Source organism: Eublepharis macularius, chromosome 2, assembly GCF_028583425.1.
Source record: "Eublepharis macularius isolate TG4126 chromosome 2, MPM_Emac_v1.0, whole genome shotgun sequence".
Lineage (NCBI taxonomy): Eukaryota > Metazoa > Chordata > Lepidosauria > Squamata > Eublepharidae > Eublepharis > Eublepharis macularius.
The window spans coordinates 52,184,561-52,201,913 of NC_072791.1; the positions used below are offsets into that span (position 1 = coordinate 52,184,561).

General features: G+C 41.0%; 1 protein-coding gene across 1 annotated transcript in view; it reads right to left on the reverse strand.

Moving 5' to 3' along the window:
* AKAP6 (A-kinase anchoring protein 6) overlaps positions 1-17,353 on the reverse strand; it is a 290,855-nt gene that overhangs the window by 213,314 nt on the left and 60,188 nt on the right. Inside the window, exon 4 of the mRNA XM_054972742.1 lies at positions 9,612-9,734. Within this exon, the coding sequence (XP_054828717.1) occupies positions 9,612-9,734 (123 nt within the window). The remainder of the gene's footprint in view (positions 1-9,611; positions 9,735-17,353) is intronic.

The following is a 17,353-nucleotide window of genomic DNA, read 5'->3' on the forward strand; positions in this document are numbered from 1 at the left end:
TTCACTGGCTATTATCATTCAGCTTCTGCAATCACTCCACTCTCCAAGATATAAATGGGAAGGCTGTATTGTAGGGAAGATGCTTTACTAATGAGTTAGGGACCATAGACTTCATCACTATATTGCCTTACATATTATCTCCTGCTTTAAATATGTATGCCTATGTACTACCAGTGCTCCATGTTGTCTAATGTTAGTCCTAGAATTGATTATGTTCTGCTTCAGTATTTTTTCTACTCTATATTGGATTCTTGCTAATACTATGTCTTTTAAACTTGTATCTATTTACCCGATAGTATTATGAAATGTCCTTGATACTGTATTGAAATATACTTGATATTGATTGTACTAATCTCATACTGTGTAATCCGTCTTAAGTCTCAATGAGAAAGGCGGACTATAAATAACATAAACAAACAAACAAAGAAATATAAGGACAGATGGATTCACAGTCTAGCTGTATTTGAAGAACTGAGGTGTGGCTCACAAAAGTTCATATCCTACCACAAATTTTGTTAGTCTTATAGGTGCTACTGGACTCTTGCTCTTTTCTACTGCTACAGACAGACTAACATGGCTACCCATCTTGAGCGATCTGTAATTTTTGACACTTATACATGGATAGCATATAAAAGAAATGACAGGAATTCTATATAATTTTATTCAGTGTTGATTGTTTGATATGATAGGCTACAAATATGTCTTTACAAATTAAGACCTGTCAAATTTTACAGAAAGCCTTTTATGTTTGCACACAGAAGACTTCCATGCTTTTAGCACTTAGCCAGGCCAAGGTACCATGGATCTTCTCCCATACTGTTATGGCTGCAGAGTCCAGTTATGCCCAGAAACAGGAGGGTGATGCTAAAGGTGATTATTCATCAGTGTCATAGGGATATTGTTCAAATAGCTTTGTTCATAGCTGCTGAGTCCTTTTAAAATGCCTCCCCTTCCCAAACTCAGAGTAAGTTTGCCCTAGTTATTTGGCTGATCTTTTCTCAATAACTCTTCCCGCCCCCGCACCCAATCATTTCAATTCAGAAGGCTAAGTTCTCTGACAAGTCACTTGGATTTGCCACTGTGTGTACAATCGACAAGTATTTACAGCAAATTATGACTTCCTGATTAATATACCTGTCTGATACTTGATATGTGTTGTATTCACACACTACATTGCTTGCTATGTGCTTGTGAAGAAGCTTTCAGAGAGAGAATAGTTCAGCTGCTTACAGTCATAGTCATGAATGATTTCCAGTCCCATGTCTCCACGAATTCTTAGAGTTCTCTGATTCTGATTTTGAATGTCCTAGCTACCTCTCTTTTTCCTGTAAGTTTTATGGCATCTGGGAAAGCTTATTAGTGGCTGAAGCCAAGTGATGATATCATAGTGTTATCTTGCATGTTTTCTGTGTGTGCTCATTCAACCCTCCCCCTGGGCAAACCTTCAGGACTTGATGTCTTATCAAGCCTTGAATCAGTTTCTTCTACTAAAGAAAGTATCTCATCTGATTATCATATAATTTACTGGGATGCTGCAAAATCCAGAATACTAAGAAAATAAAATCCCTGGTGTCACAGTTGTACATCCATCCATTGTTAGGTAGTTCCTTATTTGTTGGCTCACAATAGACTCACTATTTCTTGGACTGCATTTAAATATTATGTATAAATTATTTAGTGAATATCAAGAGGTAGAAAGTGAACGCTGTTGGTGACGTTTACAATTCCTATCTTATCCTGTGTTAACAAAATCCACACACAGGCAACCATGATCAAACTTACAGATAAGGCAAACCCTGGCGCCCCCAAACAAGTCGAGGCTTATTTTGGTTCATTGTAACAAGCTCATCCATTCATCTATCCCATTTACAACAAATCCATAAAAATTGTAATTAATTTCATTTAAAACAACTTCATATAAATAGAATAAGTATTGTCATAAAATATACAATATCATTATGGTCTACCCTGAGATTAAGAAAAGTAGAGATTCAAATAACAAACTTCATCCTCACTGATTTTACCTGCAGATACTTGGAACCCAGAGCTCAATCTCTTTGGCAAACAGTAATTGCCCCCCCCCCAGTTGAAATGAAAGGCAGACACAAAGACACGACCCAGCGTCCTGCTGCCAAGGGGAGGAGGCAGAGGAGGTTTATATGCCCTTAGCTCCGCCCCCCCCGAACACCTGTACACCGAGGAGAAGGGAACTGCCTTCCCTTCATCCGCGGTGGCAAAAGCGGCCCCCACCCTAGCCGCTGCGCTTTCGTGTGGGAAGGGGCCGACTAAATGGAAAAGAGTATCATATGGAAGAAATTAAGGGTACTTACTAAATAGGATTTTATTGGTCATTACCAGCTTTTTCAGTTGATCCTGAAAGCTAACAGGCAGCAAGTGATACTGAGGGACACTACTATTCTGCACCTGCCATTCTCTTTGGGAATGCCCCTTTTTCAATTTTTGTCTCCTGATTTAAATAATAATCAAAAGCAATGGGGAGCAGAACTTTCATACCTTCCATAGCTACACATTTGGGCAGGTTCATTGTGCCATGCAGGGATACGAAATGTTTACCCACTTCAATACAGACAATCAAAGGCAAAAGAGCCCTATCCTCCTTTGTATCTAGTTGTCCTAATGAGGAAATCCTAGAAAGGGTTTTCCTCTGCAAGCAGGGTCCAAGCATGCATATGATTTTACTAGGGGCGTGGGACCAGTCTTGCCTACAGACCTATTGTCATGATATTTATATTTCAGAATTAAAACACATTTTAATGTGTATGTATCTTATAAAATTGGACAGGGATCCCATAGTACAAGGTTGCACTGTGCCCAGAGAAGTTATTTTTGGGCCTAGAATCTTTCAAAATGAGTAGGTTCAAATCCCAGATGCCTATATGATATGATGTCTTTATATTTTGTAGTACTTAAATTTGTCACAATGTCTGTCTACAATTTAGGAACACAGTTTAAACATTCTGATTTTCTAGAAAATCATTCACATCTAAAACTGAGGTACCCCTGCAAATAATGTATTTTTTTAAAGTCAAATGGCTCCAAACCTGGATGAAAATGAGTAGATGCCAAAAATATAAATAGGGTCAAGCATCCAAAAGAGAGGAAAAACCATCGTTCTTTGTGTGATTTCATTCCTTAAAGCTTCACTTTCACGAAACCTTTTCTAGAAGTCCCTTTTCATACAAGCAAGCTTGAACAAGCCCTGACAATATTTAATTTACTGTTTACTTAAAACAGGCTTGTGTTGAATAGTTTGTAATCATGCACTTCACAAGAGATGCACCAAGCGGGCGCCTCATATAGCAAAAGAAAACCTAAAGGACCCGAGAGTAGGTTGGGTAATTTCATGTAATTGAAGCGGAGCAGAGATGCAGCTGGATGCGGCTGTGCCTCAAGATGATGTGGATGTGTTTGATAGGAAAATTGGAAAAGATGAGGTATTCTTCTTCATTAGAAAAAATAGACTTGCTGCCCTAGAAAAGATTCATTTAACATAGCGTATCAAGTATACAATGCAGCTTGATTTACAGGTGCACCTATTAACCAGTAATAATGTTGACTGAAGAAGTAAAATATGATGAATAAAGATGGGCCAAAACTCTGGGGCTTGATTTGCAATTTTACAGTTGCACAAAATTCAGACTTGGCATCTAATTTGCTACCAAGCGCACATCGCAAAATCCAGCAACAGATTAAGCAATAACACATTGGTCTTAAGGGGGAATCTCTTTTCACAAACTAAAAGCGTCAGAGCCAACGAGAGGAAAATAGATGGTAGTTGCTAGCTAGTTATGTTATTTTCACTCAGGTGTGCACATTTTCCTTCCTCTGAATCCTTGAAGTTAAGCTTTTCATTTCCAGAGAAAAATAACCTGACAGCAACAGACTAAGCAGATCTAGTGTCAAGAATAGAATCTTACAGGTGAAAATATGAAAAGACTGACACTTATGCCCAAAGGCCATTTGAACAGGACTTCCAATTCAAGTTTATTGTGCTCTTCTGTGGAAAAACACTGGCATCCTTTCAAGGAGGTCAATGCCGAAACGAAGTCTTGGTTCAGCCAAGTGGAGGCACATGTGGAATCCCACAGGATTAATGGAGAAGCTGCAGTCCTGTTTTCTAACACTAGGGGGTCTCATCACACATTATGCAAAATGCAGCTTAGGCGGGGGAGTCCTACAACCTGATTCACATTTCATTTCTGACCCAGGCCTTTCAAAAGGTGTGTTGATGGGTGGGATAGGCTCCAGAGTGGTAGGAGGAATTTCAGTCTTCCTTCCCTTCCACCTCAAGCCACTTTTGACAGAAAAAATGGCCAAGGGGAGAGGTGTTGATCTAGCTGCTGGTTCCCACAAGTCCTAGGAAAACAGATGAAACGAGCAGCAAGATAAACAGCCCTCCCGCTGCTACATTTTAGACTTTACTACTACTAGATAATTTACATGTGATCAAATGTCATGGCTACAAAGGGCTACAGTATTTCAGGGCTGATGATCCAATATGTATACCCTTTATACACTAGGAAACAATTTACTTATTCAGAAAAAATATTTAAACCTCCTTACCCGTTGAGAGCTAGCATGTTAGGAAGAACAGTTAGCTCTGGCCTCTGTTTCTCCTGACATTCTAGTTTATACATGCAGCGTTTTTTTTCTCATTGACCCCCCCCACCTTCATTCTGCGTTTTTAAAAATATGTAGATCATCTCTTAGATACAAAATGTTTTCATGGTTTTACAAAGGTTTAACAATAACCTAAGCGCCAGATTCTTAAACTGAATACCTAAATGTTGACTCTGAATATTTACAGTGTTGGAGAGAAAGGGCAATTTTCTAAAGCAACAAGAGAAAGTGCTGAAATCCAGTGAATTTTCTAATTAAATAATTTCCCCTCTTCCTTTTTTTTTGTGGAAACTTCAAACAATGTACCAATTTGTTTCAAACAGAATGAGGAGGGGAAAAGAAACTGGAAAGTTTCAGCTATCTCTTGGGGATTAAAACAAGAATAAAAGAAATCTGAATACAGTGAAATATATATTCTGAAAAATACATTAATGGTTTAATGGGGGGACCACGTCTTTTGAACATGGGAAATAGAAAGGAAGAAATTCTGAAAGAAGAGCATTAATAAATGCAGATGTTTTTATTTCAGATGTTCTCAAACTCTCCTATTACGGCAGCCAGTAAATGAAATTTGAAACAGCTTGTAGAGGCCCCCTCTTCACCTGGGACAAAATCCAGGGCAGATGCCCCCTCTTAAGACTCCTTCTCCAGGCTTCTGGATAGGTATGTTAGAGAGGCCTCAGAAATTAGGAGGAAGGGAAGGTTAGTGGTTCACCCTTGTCCTTCTACCTAGCTCTTCCTCCCTGGCCCTCCCCTGGCCCTTGGAAGGCATTTCCTGGGCTGGGCCTACCCCAAACTCTGCCTCGCACAGGCCCATTGGCGAGGCACCCTGGGCCTGCCAGAGCATTGGGCAGGCGAAGTTTCTGCATCCCACCCTCAGCCTCGAGCTCCTTGCCGCCCCACCCTTCAGGATGGAGGGGCTGTGGGATGCTCTCAGAGGCAGCAGCCAGCCATGTGGCTGCTTTTGAAATGAACAGCATCTGCCACACACCTCCATGGCTTTCCAGGTAGCTGGGAAGGGGACGGGTTTTCCTAGCCGCCTCTTGCCTCGGCCATGGGACTCTTCTGCCTGTGCTGGCCCTGACCCTGACTGGCTCAAGGGCCCATCATCCTGCCTTGCTGGGGCTGCCAGAGAGGGCTGGGCTGCCTCATGAGGGGGCTGAAATGCAGAACTGGCTGCTTGCTACAGCACCGCTGCTTCTCCCTGCTGCAGCTTCCCCAGCAGGGGAAAGGAGTTCTACCGGCTGTTGTAGAGCTGGGGGAGGGGGAAAGGCTGGTGTCGGGGACTCCAGCTATTTCAAAGTGTCTTTCTCATTTTGGTGGCGCCTTCACTTGGTGATGTTTAAATATTCTGGTGAAGTCTGTCAGACTTCAGTCGTTCCTCTCAGAGTTGAAACAGACAAAGCAGTTTTCACTACCATGTTCTTTTGCTTTTGTAAGACTGCTTGGTAATGGGACTCAGTGAATGGTCTGGGAACATAGCTGAAGGTAGATTTGATCACTACCTGTAGAGGAAACCATTGGGATTTTCTTGTAGGGATGGGACTTTAAGTCTAAGAAAGATTTTTAAAAAACAGAAGGGCTTTTCACATAGGGGGAATATAGCTGCAAGAGTCTCAAAATAGTTCTATAAACCTGACCAATATAGGACCTTCATTTATATTAATGCTGTGAAGAGCAAAGAATCCTAAACATTTGCCTGAAATCAGCAAGGGCAGTTTACATATATAATGAGTGCTATGGAAGTTAATAAAATGTACACCCAGCACCCAGGAAATGTGAGTATCACTTTATCCTGGATCATCTCTTAATGTATTCACCGGAACCCCAATCCACAAACCCTCACAGCATTTGGCTGAACTCATAGCTGGCAAGAGAAACTCCATACATACATCTGCCAAACAGATGATCAGCACTATTAAAACTGACTGGGCTGACCATCTGCTGAAGAGAAACACTTAGTCCCAGTTCATACATTATCTTAATAATTCCTGTGGAAAAACGGTGAACTCTTCAGCACCTTCATCACACACAGCTAGTGTGGACTGGGTGGTTCCGTATGAACTGTCAGTCACATGCATGTAGAGTTCACATGATGCTGCCTCCCTTCCCTTTGAGGGGAAAGAATCAGGTATTTGCTTGATGGGGCATTGTGGAGGAATGTATAGGGGGAGTTCTCCCAAGCTACTCACTAGCCCTAAAAAAATTCTGCAGCAACCTCTCCTAAAAATACTTTAAAAATATATAGCTCCTCAAATGCTGTTATTATATTAAAAGGAATAAACCGTGCCTGCAGGATTCATTCTTAAAAAGACCTCAGGAAAGGGGGAAGGACTCTAAAACAACAGAAAGTAAATGGGAATATAAAGATTAAAAGGTAAAGGTTATGAATAACAGGCATATTTTCAGACGTTCTTGAAACAGTTACAAAGAGAGGAAGACATATATATTTTGTATTAGAAAAGGGGCAGCAGAGAGAAAAGATAGAGCCATCAAGAATAAATTCTATCACACTGGCTCAGAACAAGGCTTGCTTTTAACATGCAAATAGCTATATGGTGTGTCACATGGAACAGAAGATTTTGGGGACCTAAGCACCCACCCATAGGTTAGTGCTAATGTAAATACAGTATCAAGATAATTCTGACACTGTACTTAATGGAAACTTAATTTCAAAGACTTCTGTTTAAACACAGATTAGAATTTCTGCCAGACCAATACCAATGAAAAAATGACATTCTAATTAATCAAATATAGATCACAAAGCAGTAACTAACTCTATCTTCTAGTTTCAAACATGCCTTTTATTAAATAATTTATCATCTGCTTCCCATAAAGGTAATTGTATTTAAATTTAGGGGGAAATTACACTCTTTGGGCAAAAAGTGTCTCAAACCACAAACATGCCTGCCACTACAATTTTGTCAAAATGAAACTACAGTCCATTCCCATATCCCATTATAATCATTATACTTCAAGGACACAATCTACTAGACTGAATGATTAGCCTTACATATCCTGAGGAACTTCTGACCTATTTTCTTTTAATTCCCCCCATTGTGAATGAGATGCTTCCAGGCACACTTAGGGGACATCTGAATGTTCCAAATCCAAAAGGATTTGGATGTTCTAAATCCTTTTCAGGCATGTGGAAGTAGCCCTCCTGTATGTATAAAGGAAAGCTCTAGAAAATATGGCCTAACACCTCACCATAGGAAAATTGCCAGGCACACTAATATCCGATAATCACAACTATTTTTAACTTTAAAAAAATAGACTTTAACTTGTTTCTTTTAACCATTTTCCTAAATACTGAATAATTAAAAAAAACATTTTAAATAACAAGATCATCTTGTTTCAACAGTAGCAAGTGCTCTGGCCTGGATAGCCCAGACAAGCCTCATCTTGTCAGGTCTTGGAAGTTAAGATGGGTTGTTCTTGGTTAATAATTGGATGGGAAACCAGGGGTGCAGAGCCAGGCAATGGCAAACCATCTGTTAGTCTCTTGCCATGAAAACCCTATTAGGGGGTTGCCTTAAATCAGCTTGATGGAACTCTCCACCACTAAGCAGTGGAAGTCTTATTTTTCTGCATTAATATTTACTGTCCAAAAGAAATGATTTTCCATTATACTAGACATCTTTCCCTAAATCTGAACTTACTATAAGAGCATAAGCACATAAGAAGAGCCATGCTGGATCAGATCAAAGGCCCATCTAGTTCAGCACTCTGTTCAAGCAGTAGCCAAACAGCTGCCTCTAGGAAGCCCACAAGCAGGATGACTGCATAAAACTGATATAAAGCGGCGTACTGCCTGTGATACTGGAGGAAGGAGATATCCGTCATGACTAGTAGCTATGTATCTATGAGGCTGCATACACGGAGCTTCTTGTCTCAGCCTCTGGTCACCTTTCCATTCCCTTCCTACCATTTAGGATACAGATGAACTCATTATGAAGGCACAACCTTGCTGAATGTGCATATATTCAAAATAAAGCTTAACAGAATTACAGGTATATAGCAGCCATTCATGAAGTAGTGAGCAACTGATGGCAAATGCAGACTGCCTATTCTCTAGACACTGAGTTTCAGAGCCTTGTATAGCCCTTATTTCATAGCAGTATGGGAAAGTAAACAGTTTGGATCCATTTGGATGGGCCCAAGGATATTCGGCTTGGAAAGTATTTTGGACGGCCACAGGAGGGGATAGGCAAGGAAGTCACACTTGGCAGGTAGAAATCATGGCCTCTGTGGAAATGCGAATCAGGATCCCAGCCTTTAGGTGGTCAGATAAATTATAGATGGTTTGCAGCTTCAGTCCTATCATTTTTCATCCCTTCATCCTGTCATTCCAGTCTGCTATGAATTTCAAAGCATCATCATAGTCAGCGTTACCCCCTTCACTTTCCAGTATAACCTTTAGCACAAGAACAATAATGGCAATATTCACTGTGTGATTAAAAAAGCACACTGTGTAAAATGTTTAAATGATCTAATAGTAGAGTTTTAAAACACAGAAAAATTATTTTCTTGATAATGAGAGCTTCATTAATATTACAAGATATCTTGTTTTAAAGTTTACAATATTTTTCTTTTACTTATTACTTTTATTTGGTGGTATGATTTGTTTTCCTGAAGATGATAATTACAGTACCACACTGGCACCCATAGAAAACAGTCTTTATTCCCCCATCCATAACACTTGCTTAAAAGATAGTATTGTTTATTGGGTACATTTTTGTCCCATCTTGCCCAGCCAGGGACTCAAAGGGAACCTTGAAAAATGAACCTGGTTTTCTTTTCTGGGAACTGGTTGAAATTTCATAAACTGGCTGAAATTTCAGTTAATACACCCAGCAATATTATATTATTGCTTTACAAGGATGCTCTGTGGACTTTGATAAGAAAATAAAATGGAATGTTGTACAAGATAGTTTATTGACTTGAATTACAGTATAATCTTGTCCTACCAGATGTGTTTCCAGATACAGTTTAAGGCTGTCTGTCTCTGCCTTAGGAGGAGTCCAATTCTCTGTTGTTTCCATGGCTTCATTTAACCAGTGAATGAATTCATCCAGCTTGCTTACAAACCCCTTCCATGACAAGAGAAAAAAAAAACAAGAAAAAAGCATGTCTGTTAGTAAAAGGATAAATTAAGTAAACGCTTTTTATGGTAACTATAAAACTAGTGTACTTCACTGTGCCCAGCAACTGCACGAGTTTGGTGGCTTTGGTGATGAAGGTGGGGCATCACTGGGATTAGATAGACTGGAGTGATAATCCTGGGGAATTCACACTTCATTTTTTAAGAGAGAAGTTTACAACATTCATATTATTACGAGGAAAAATTTAAATGGATGATAATACCACAAAAGATTGAAATGGGGGGAATATGAAGAACAAATCGATAGTGGCTTCTGATTCTCAGAATTTCTAAATCTATAAGGTCAAGATTTTTCATGGTCTAGGCCAAAGTTTACACATCTCAGGGTAACTATTTCTGAATAAGAACTATGTAGAAGTCGTGCAGGTGGCAGCTGCTGTGGTTGTTTTGAACATTTTACTTTCCTGGTTATAGAACACATTTATCAATAAAATATCAGTGATACATATAATAAATGGAACAAGAATATAAAATAGTTTCTGTAAGCAATGTTAATCACCTCAAGTCTGGTAAAGGTGATCTGCACCTTGAAACTGGCTTGTGTATAAAGCATAGATTGAAAACCACATATACAGAAATAATGCTTTGTGAGGCAAAATTCCCATATCTGGCAACCAGAGTTTCGATTGTCACACACCACCTGTAATTTATGCTGTCATATGTGTCCTACCTGGGAAATGCGGAAATCATATCTGAGGACACTCCTAAAATATCCCTCTCAGGTAGTAAAAGGTTTGGCAGAGGGGAGAGGGGAACTCCTTACATGGGGTTGGATCCAGCCAGCTTTAAAAAATTTAAAGCATTAAAAGTAATTGGAGATGAGAGTAGGCTTTCCATTCTCCCACTGGGGCAGGGGATCCCCTGCTCCCACCTCTTCCCCCCGCCTCCACTTACCTGGCCAGCGGGGAGCGCACCCCAAATCCAGCCCACAGGGGAGGGGGATTCAGCCCTTTGGGGAGTGCATGCGCTCACCCAGGGCTGCCCTCTGACCCGCGTGATGATGTCACTTCCTCGCGCATGTGAGGATACAGAATGAAGGCTGCACAGGGTAAGTGCCAGCATCCCAGTCTCCCGCTGGGGGACTTGAGGGACCTGGCAACCCTAGACAAGAGACAGAAACCAGTGGACTTGCAAGTGGGGCAGGAAGGAAGATATTTTTTACAAAATAATCCTTGAGTGCTGAAGTTCCTGAGATAAGCTATTTTGAGAAAGATCTGAGGGCCAAGCTACAAGTGACGAATGACACTTGAACGGCAAGTGGATTGCGTTGAGCGCAAGTGAACAGGGAGAAATACACTTGCCGTTCAAGTGTCATTCGTCACTTGTAGCTTCGCCCTGAGGCAGTGCCTCAATCCAACCACATAAACAGTAGCCCATGCTGTACAAGAAAAGCCCTGAAGAAACAACAACAATTTGGAATTACAATTAACTTACACATAAATATAGGAGCAATCCTAAGCAAGTATACAACAAAATAAGTCCCATTTTATGCATTTCAGGCATGTTATTAGGATTATAGTCAGTATCAGTTCTCATATTTAAAAGCTTCATAAAATCAGTATTCTATATTTTATGATTTCCTTACTTTAATAAAAGCGGTAAAGCTACCTCATGGAAACTATAAGAACAGAATATTTAAATTGCGATTTTGAGACATAGATATATACAAAAGCGACTACACACATCACCAATTTGACACAAAGTTGTGATAAACTAGGTTTATTAGAAGAATATAAATGTTTCCTTTCTGATATCAGCAAAGACTGTAACCGTATAGTATAAAATAAAAGCTAGAAAATGACATATAAGAACTAGGAAATATTACAGTGGCTATTTCTGTCACAGAAAAAGCCCTTTTGCTAGTAGAAGGCACGAATCACTATAATCCCACTGTTTTTCAGATGATGTCTATAAAATTTTATGGAGACTGTTAAAAGAGCAACAACTATAGAAATTGAAAATTATTTAGAATGCTAAAAGACTGACACTGGAAATTACTATCAGAGGACGGATAACATTGACCAGTTCCATCCTAAATCTCATTGTCTAAGTAAATAGCACCATCTGGAGGTTTAACCATAGTATGGCTAATCTTACCTCAAGTTATTTCTGCAAAGGTGTTTAACACAATCTTCTCTCCATCCTTATAACCATCATAAAATTCTCTCTATATGTTTACTCTACATGTGTCATCTGAAGGGAACTATTGTGTGATATCAGACAACAGCGTTGTTCACACTTGTGGCAGAAAACAAGGTTGGAATACATGATTTGTCAGTTATTTCTTGGGTGCTTTTCTCATGCTGATTTTCTGACCCAACCCCATTTTCCTATAACTTCCAGTGCTGGTACTGAGTGACCTCATATTGCGTGTAGAGTTTCCTCGCCACCCTGAGACTTGACAGGACACATGCCACTGTTCTAGGAAATCTTCAAGAGATAGAAATACTAGATTCATTTGGTAACTAGAGCTTAAAATTCTAATGGAGGAGGACGAGGGCTGTGAAAGTCACCAAACTAGTCACCAAAATTTTCTCAAAGACTCTCAGCTAACCCTTTTGAACAGCCTGCCTTTGCTTCCAGTCAGGTGAACGCACTTCACGTCTATTTTCACAGTGGTTCTTGCAACATTTCTGTAAGTTAGGCCCATATTGCTGATACTATTTATTGATCTTGTTGGACAACATTCTATGGCAACTAAAAGAACTTCCAGGATAGTAAAATAATGCAAGAAATAAGCTGGAATACTCAATGAAGCACACGGTTTGACTATTCTTCTAATTATTATTTATTGTCTTTGTGAAATATTGAAAAATACCCGAAGGCAATAATTATCTGCATGAGGTTTTTTTTTTAAAACTGTGCCTGTCCTATTCTACACATTAGCATTTGTAATCAGAATACAAATGAAAAATAAAGACCATATGACCAAACACATTCAAAATGAAATTTTAAAAAATCATTTCAGCTTATCAAGAAGGGAGGGGAATTCTGGAAATATGCCTCCAGCTATGTAAGGTCTAGGCTAATCTGCTGTTTCTTGCCTGTTTTAGGTGCTTAAAGCCTGGGCGTGGCCAGAGGCAGGGGCATTTGGGTGTGAACCAAAGGGCTCTTGGCAGCTTGCAGCCACTGATCTGGCTTTGAGTAACCAGTCCACTGAAGCCAAGAACAGCCCACGTTTTTGTTTAAGTGTACCTTACTTTTTCTGTTGTTTAAATAGTATTTGGTTTATTTAATTTTTTTTAAAAAATTCCATTCTGGGCTATTCCATCTGCCCGGCCCCGCCCCTTGCCTGCTGCAGCCTACAAAGGCTGTTGCCAGAGGTCTACCTGCACTGCTGTTGCTGCTGCCAAGGGAGCTCCTTCCATCAAGGGCTGGGCTTTTCTATCTGCCCGCCCCCACCCCTTGCCTGCTCCAGCCTACAAGGCTGCTGCCAGGGGACTGCTTGCACTGCTCGCTTTGCTGATGTTTGTTGTTTTTATACCAAATGTGTCAGTTATTGTAGTCTATGTGTATTGTTCATGTTTGTGTTTTAATTATGATGTGAGCCGCCCTGAGCTCATTCATGGGGAGGGTGGGATATAAGTCAAATAAATAAATAAATAAATAGTGTTGGCAATATTTGTAAACTGTTCGGGTTTCCTGTTGCATTAAGAAATGCCCTACATAGCAGACAAACAACCACAGATCCCCAGAGAAACTGAAATTCTTAAATGGAATTCCTCTAATCAACAAGGGCTTCCTTAAAATCAGTCTAGAGTTACTTTCACCACAGTGATGTTGGCCGATCATTATGGAATTATCCAAGTTCCTCTATTTGAATTGGGCACCCAACAGAGTACTATAAAAACACACCATGTCTAACCACATCCTGTTAAGCATAGGCATCCATTCTTACTGCCATCTCCTGTTTCTTCTTCAGGAAGGGTTAGCTCTCCCTACCTCAACCATGGCCTGTTTATGGCTTGCGCCTGCATGTAATTGCAATAGTCATGACCTGCATGCTCAGCCAAGTGACAAAGGATTATAATGTAGGGATGTGCAATTTGGGTTCAGTATTCTTTAAAAATACTCGATTCTATAAAATGTGTTATTACCGAATTCAATAGATTCAGTATTCCCAAACTTATGTTTACCAAATTAATTTGGGTTAATTCAGTAAAATTCGGTTATTGCTGCTGGACTGTTCTCCTTCACTTTTCCTTTTCTAAGGAACAGCAAAGAAACATTGTTTCCTGCCTTTTTTAACAGATGGGAGGGGGAAGTGAGGCAGAAGGAAGAGCAAAAAAGGAAGGGAGGGGGGAGTGAGTGAGTGGCCAATTCTTGCAGGAGCTCTCCTCTGGTGAATGGGATTCTCTAGAAGGACAGTGCCTTTTTAAAACTGCCCTGTGAGGCATTAAATACGTAGGCTTGCCTCAGAAAAGCCTCCATTTTGTGTGGTGTGCTCTGGCTGCCTGGAGAGATCTGAGACACTGCCTGCCTGCTGCTGGCTGTGGACTCTCTTTCTGTGGTCTGGCCTGGGCCTGGCCTACTTTGGACTCAACATGGACTGGCTCCTGCTGCCCAGTGGATTACTGCTGCTGCCTGTTGAGACCTGCACCTGGAGGATGTCTGCACCCAAATGACTTCTGCTGATTTGAGAGTTGTAGACTAACGAGTTTTTCTGTCTTTGGGGGCAGAGGGTTGGCTCGATGTCTGGGGGGGTAGGGGTGGGGGAGGTAGGGAAGGGATCAATCTTTTTCAGTTTGCAGCTTTCAGCTCGAGGTTTTTACTGTGTGTGGAGGGGTGCAGTTTGGTTTGATCTGTCTAGGGTTTAGAGGGGAGAGGGCACCACCGGCCCCTCAGTGTGGATGGGAGTGCAAAATGTTATCCCTTGAGAAGTCCCTTGGTGACTTAAGAAGTCTGGCAATCAGCCTCTTTCACACAATATTTGATTAGTGGCTGCTAGTAGATTTTTTGTGCCATTTCAGACACAACAGGTTTGGCTTCTGGTTGCTAAGGGATTTTTTAAAAACCTTTTCAGACAAAGCTGCTTGTGCCCTGTTTGCGGTTAAAAAACCCATTTTCCCCATTCTCAGGTTTTCAATGCACTTATTCACTGCAGAGTACTGCTTGAGATGTCTGTAGCAATTCCGACAGCGCGGCTTTTTTATTTTCCCACCCAATTCCAGTGCACTCTTTTTTTGACCATATATAGTTGTAGTGCTACATCATTGTAACAATAGGTTCCTAGCTTTCATTTAAAAGCTTTCATTTAAAAGTGTTTAAAAGGGCATTATTAAAACAACAGCTGTTACTGCAAAGATACCTTAGTCCCCTCCCTTGTGTGTAATTGATAGGATGTTTTGAAGGTCTTTCATTCATAGGGTCACTATAGGTCGGAGGTGACTTGATGGCATATAAAACACACACCCTTGTGGAGATATGCCTTTCCCCTTATGTCTCCACAAGGGAAGAGGCTAGAGACGTACTTTTTTAAAAAATAAAATAAAATCTGGGAATTCAGAGAAGCTGCTACACCTATCATTACAAGGCCATAGCAATATTTCTGTGCCTTTTAAAAAATGTAAAAGCCCTGGTGGCCAGAGGGTGGGGTTTAGCTATTTTGTGAGCCAGAAAAAGTGGCACTATTTGAAATTGCCACAGAGATTCATGTAAACTGGTGTAAGTGCTGTTTGAAACTGCCACCCCCACATTGCTTTACACAGAGTTGGGGAAGCAATGGATACCCACTGGGTTAAAATGGAAAAATGAAAGGGGCCTAAGTTTTTCCAGAGACAGTATTTATTTTGGAAGTACCCACCCTCTTACATGCCTGTTAGGGCAGGCTTAATGCTGCTCCCGTCTCAGACCGAGTAGGAATGTTTTGCCTCATGAATCTGAATGGCATTGATTCAGGGTCCCCCCCCCCCTTACTTTTCTTTGCAGGTTGAGGGAGGCACTTACTAGAGGCCTAGTTGGGTTGATGGTATAGGTAGAATTCCTTGGTGACAACTGGTAATTACAATGCAGGTAAGTAGTAAAGATAGAAGGAATATGTTCAGTGACTCAAACTGGTTCCTCAAATCAGTATATCAGCTCTAAGGTGGCTACAACCCTCCTTGGGGATGCCACAGTCCATGACTCACACGACATCATAGCTAAGGAGAAAGGATCTGGCATGCTTCCCTCAAGCATCACATAATTGTATTTGGCTACATGATATCACTGGAGATACACAAAGTTAATTCAATGTGCGTTTAAAAGGACATTATTAAAACAACAGCTGTTACTGCAAAGATACCTTAAATATTCTGGAACTTTTACGCAAAAAGTAGAAAATAAGTTTCCTAAGCCATGGCACTGCTTTATTTTATTTATTTTATTTGTTTAGATTTCTATTCCACCCTCCCCGCATTGGCAGGCTCAGGGCGGATTACATATCATAAAACATCTCAGTAAAACTTACATTCAACAATTTAAAATACCACAATAAAGCATAAATATTTTAAAAGTACAAAAATACGAAGAGCAGCACAAATATAATCACTTTGGTCTATCAACTAACTGTCACTGAAGATTGCTCAAGATTGGTGGATGCTCCTATCAGGAGGGCCTCATTTTCCTCTAACTGGCTAGCGGGGGCCCAGCTCAAGCCTCAAGGTTTAATAATATCAGCAGCACCGATCCACCTCGATCCAGGTGTCTGTGAAGATCATCCATGAGGGCAACCAGCAGAGTCTCCATCCCAAGTCCTGGGCAGAAACTGGACTGGAAGGGATCTAGGGTTGAGGAAGCTCTGCAGCAGAGGAACCTCAGGAATCTCTGCAGCTGTTTCTCCGCCGCCCACTCAATCAGAAACGGGAGGTTCGAGACTGGGTGGTAACTGACCGGGCCAGCGGGATCCAATGATGACTTCTTCAGAAGAGGCATCGCCACCACCTCCTTTAGTGCCCCAGGAAAAAAACCCATGTCCAAGGACAAGTTGATAATAGCCTCCAGAGAACCTCATAGTCCATCGATTCTGGCTTTCACCAGCCACGATGGACACGGATCCAGAAGGCATGTGGTAGGCCTCGCTACCTGCAGGATCCTGTCAACTTCCTCCCCAGAGAGTGGGCTGAAATGATTAACTATTGGCCCTGAAGACAGCCAAGGGGCCTCTAGTTCATGAACTGGCATATGGTGGAGGCTAATTTCAGCCCATCATTGCCAAGACTTCCACCGGTCTCCCTCTACAAGGGGTATGGAGAGTCCACTCCCGCTGGTTGCCCCAAAAGGGGCACAGTATTTTATCTGTTTTTATAATTGATTTTAAGTTGTTTTTTAATCAATGTTGTACCTTGCCCTGAGCCCACTTGCAGGGAGGGTGGGTTAAAAATAAAATAAATAAATAAATACCAAGGTGCTCAGTGGGCACGGGGGTGAAGAGGGTAATGGGGTGTGATAACGTCAATGGCTTTGGAGAGCTGGACCTGCCAGTCCTCCACCAGCTCATCCAATGAACTGCCATGGAGCATCGGTTCCCGCAGAACATTCCGGAAAACAATCGGATCCATAAGTCTCTGC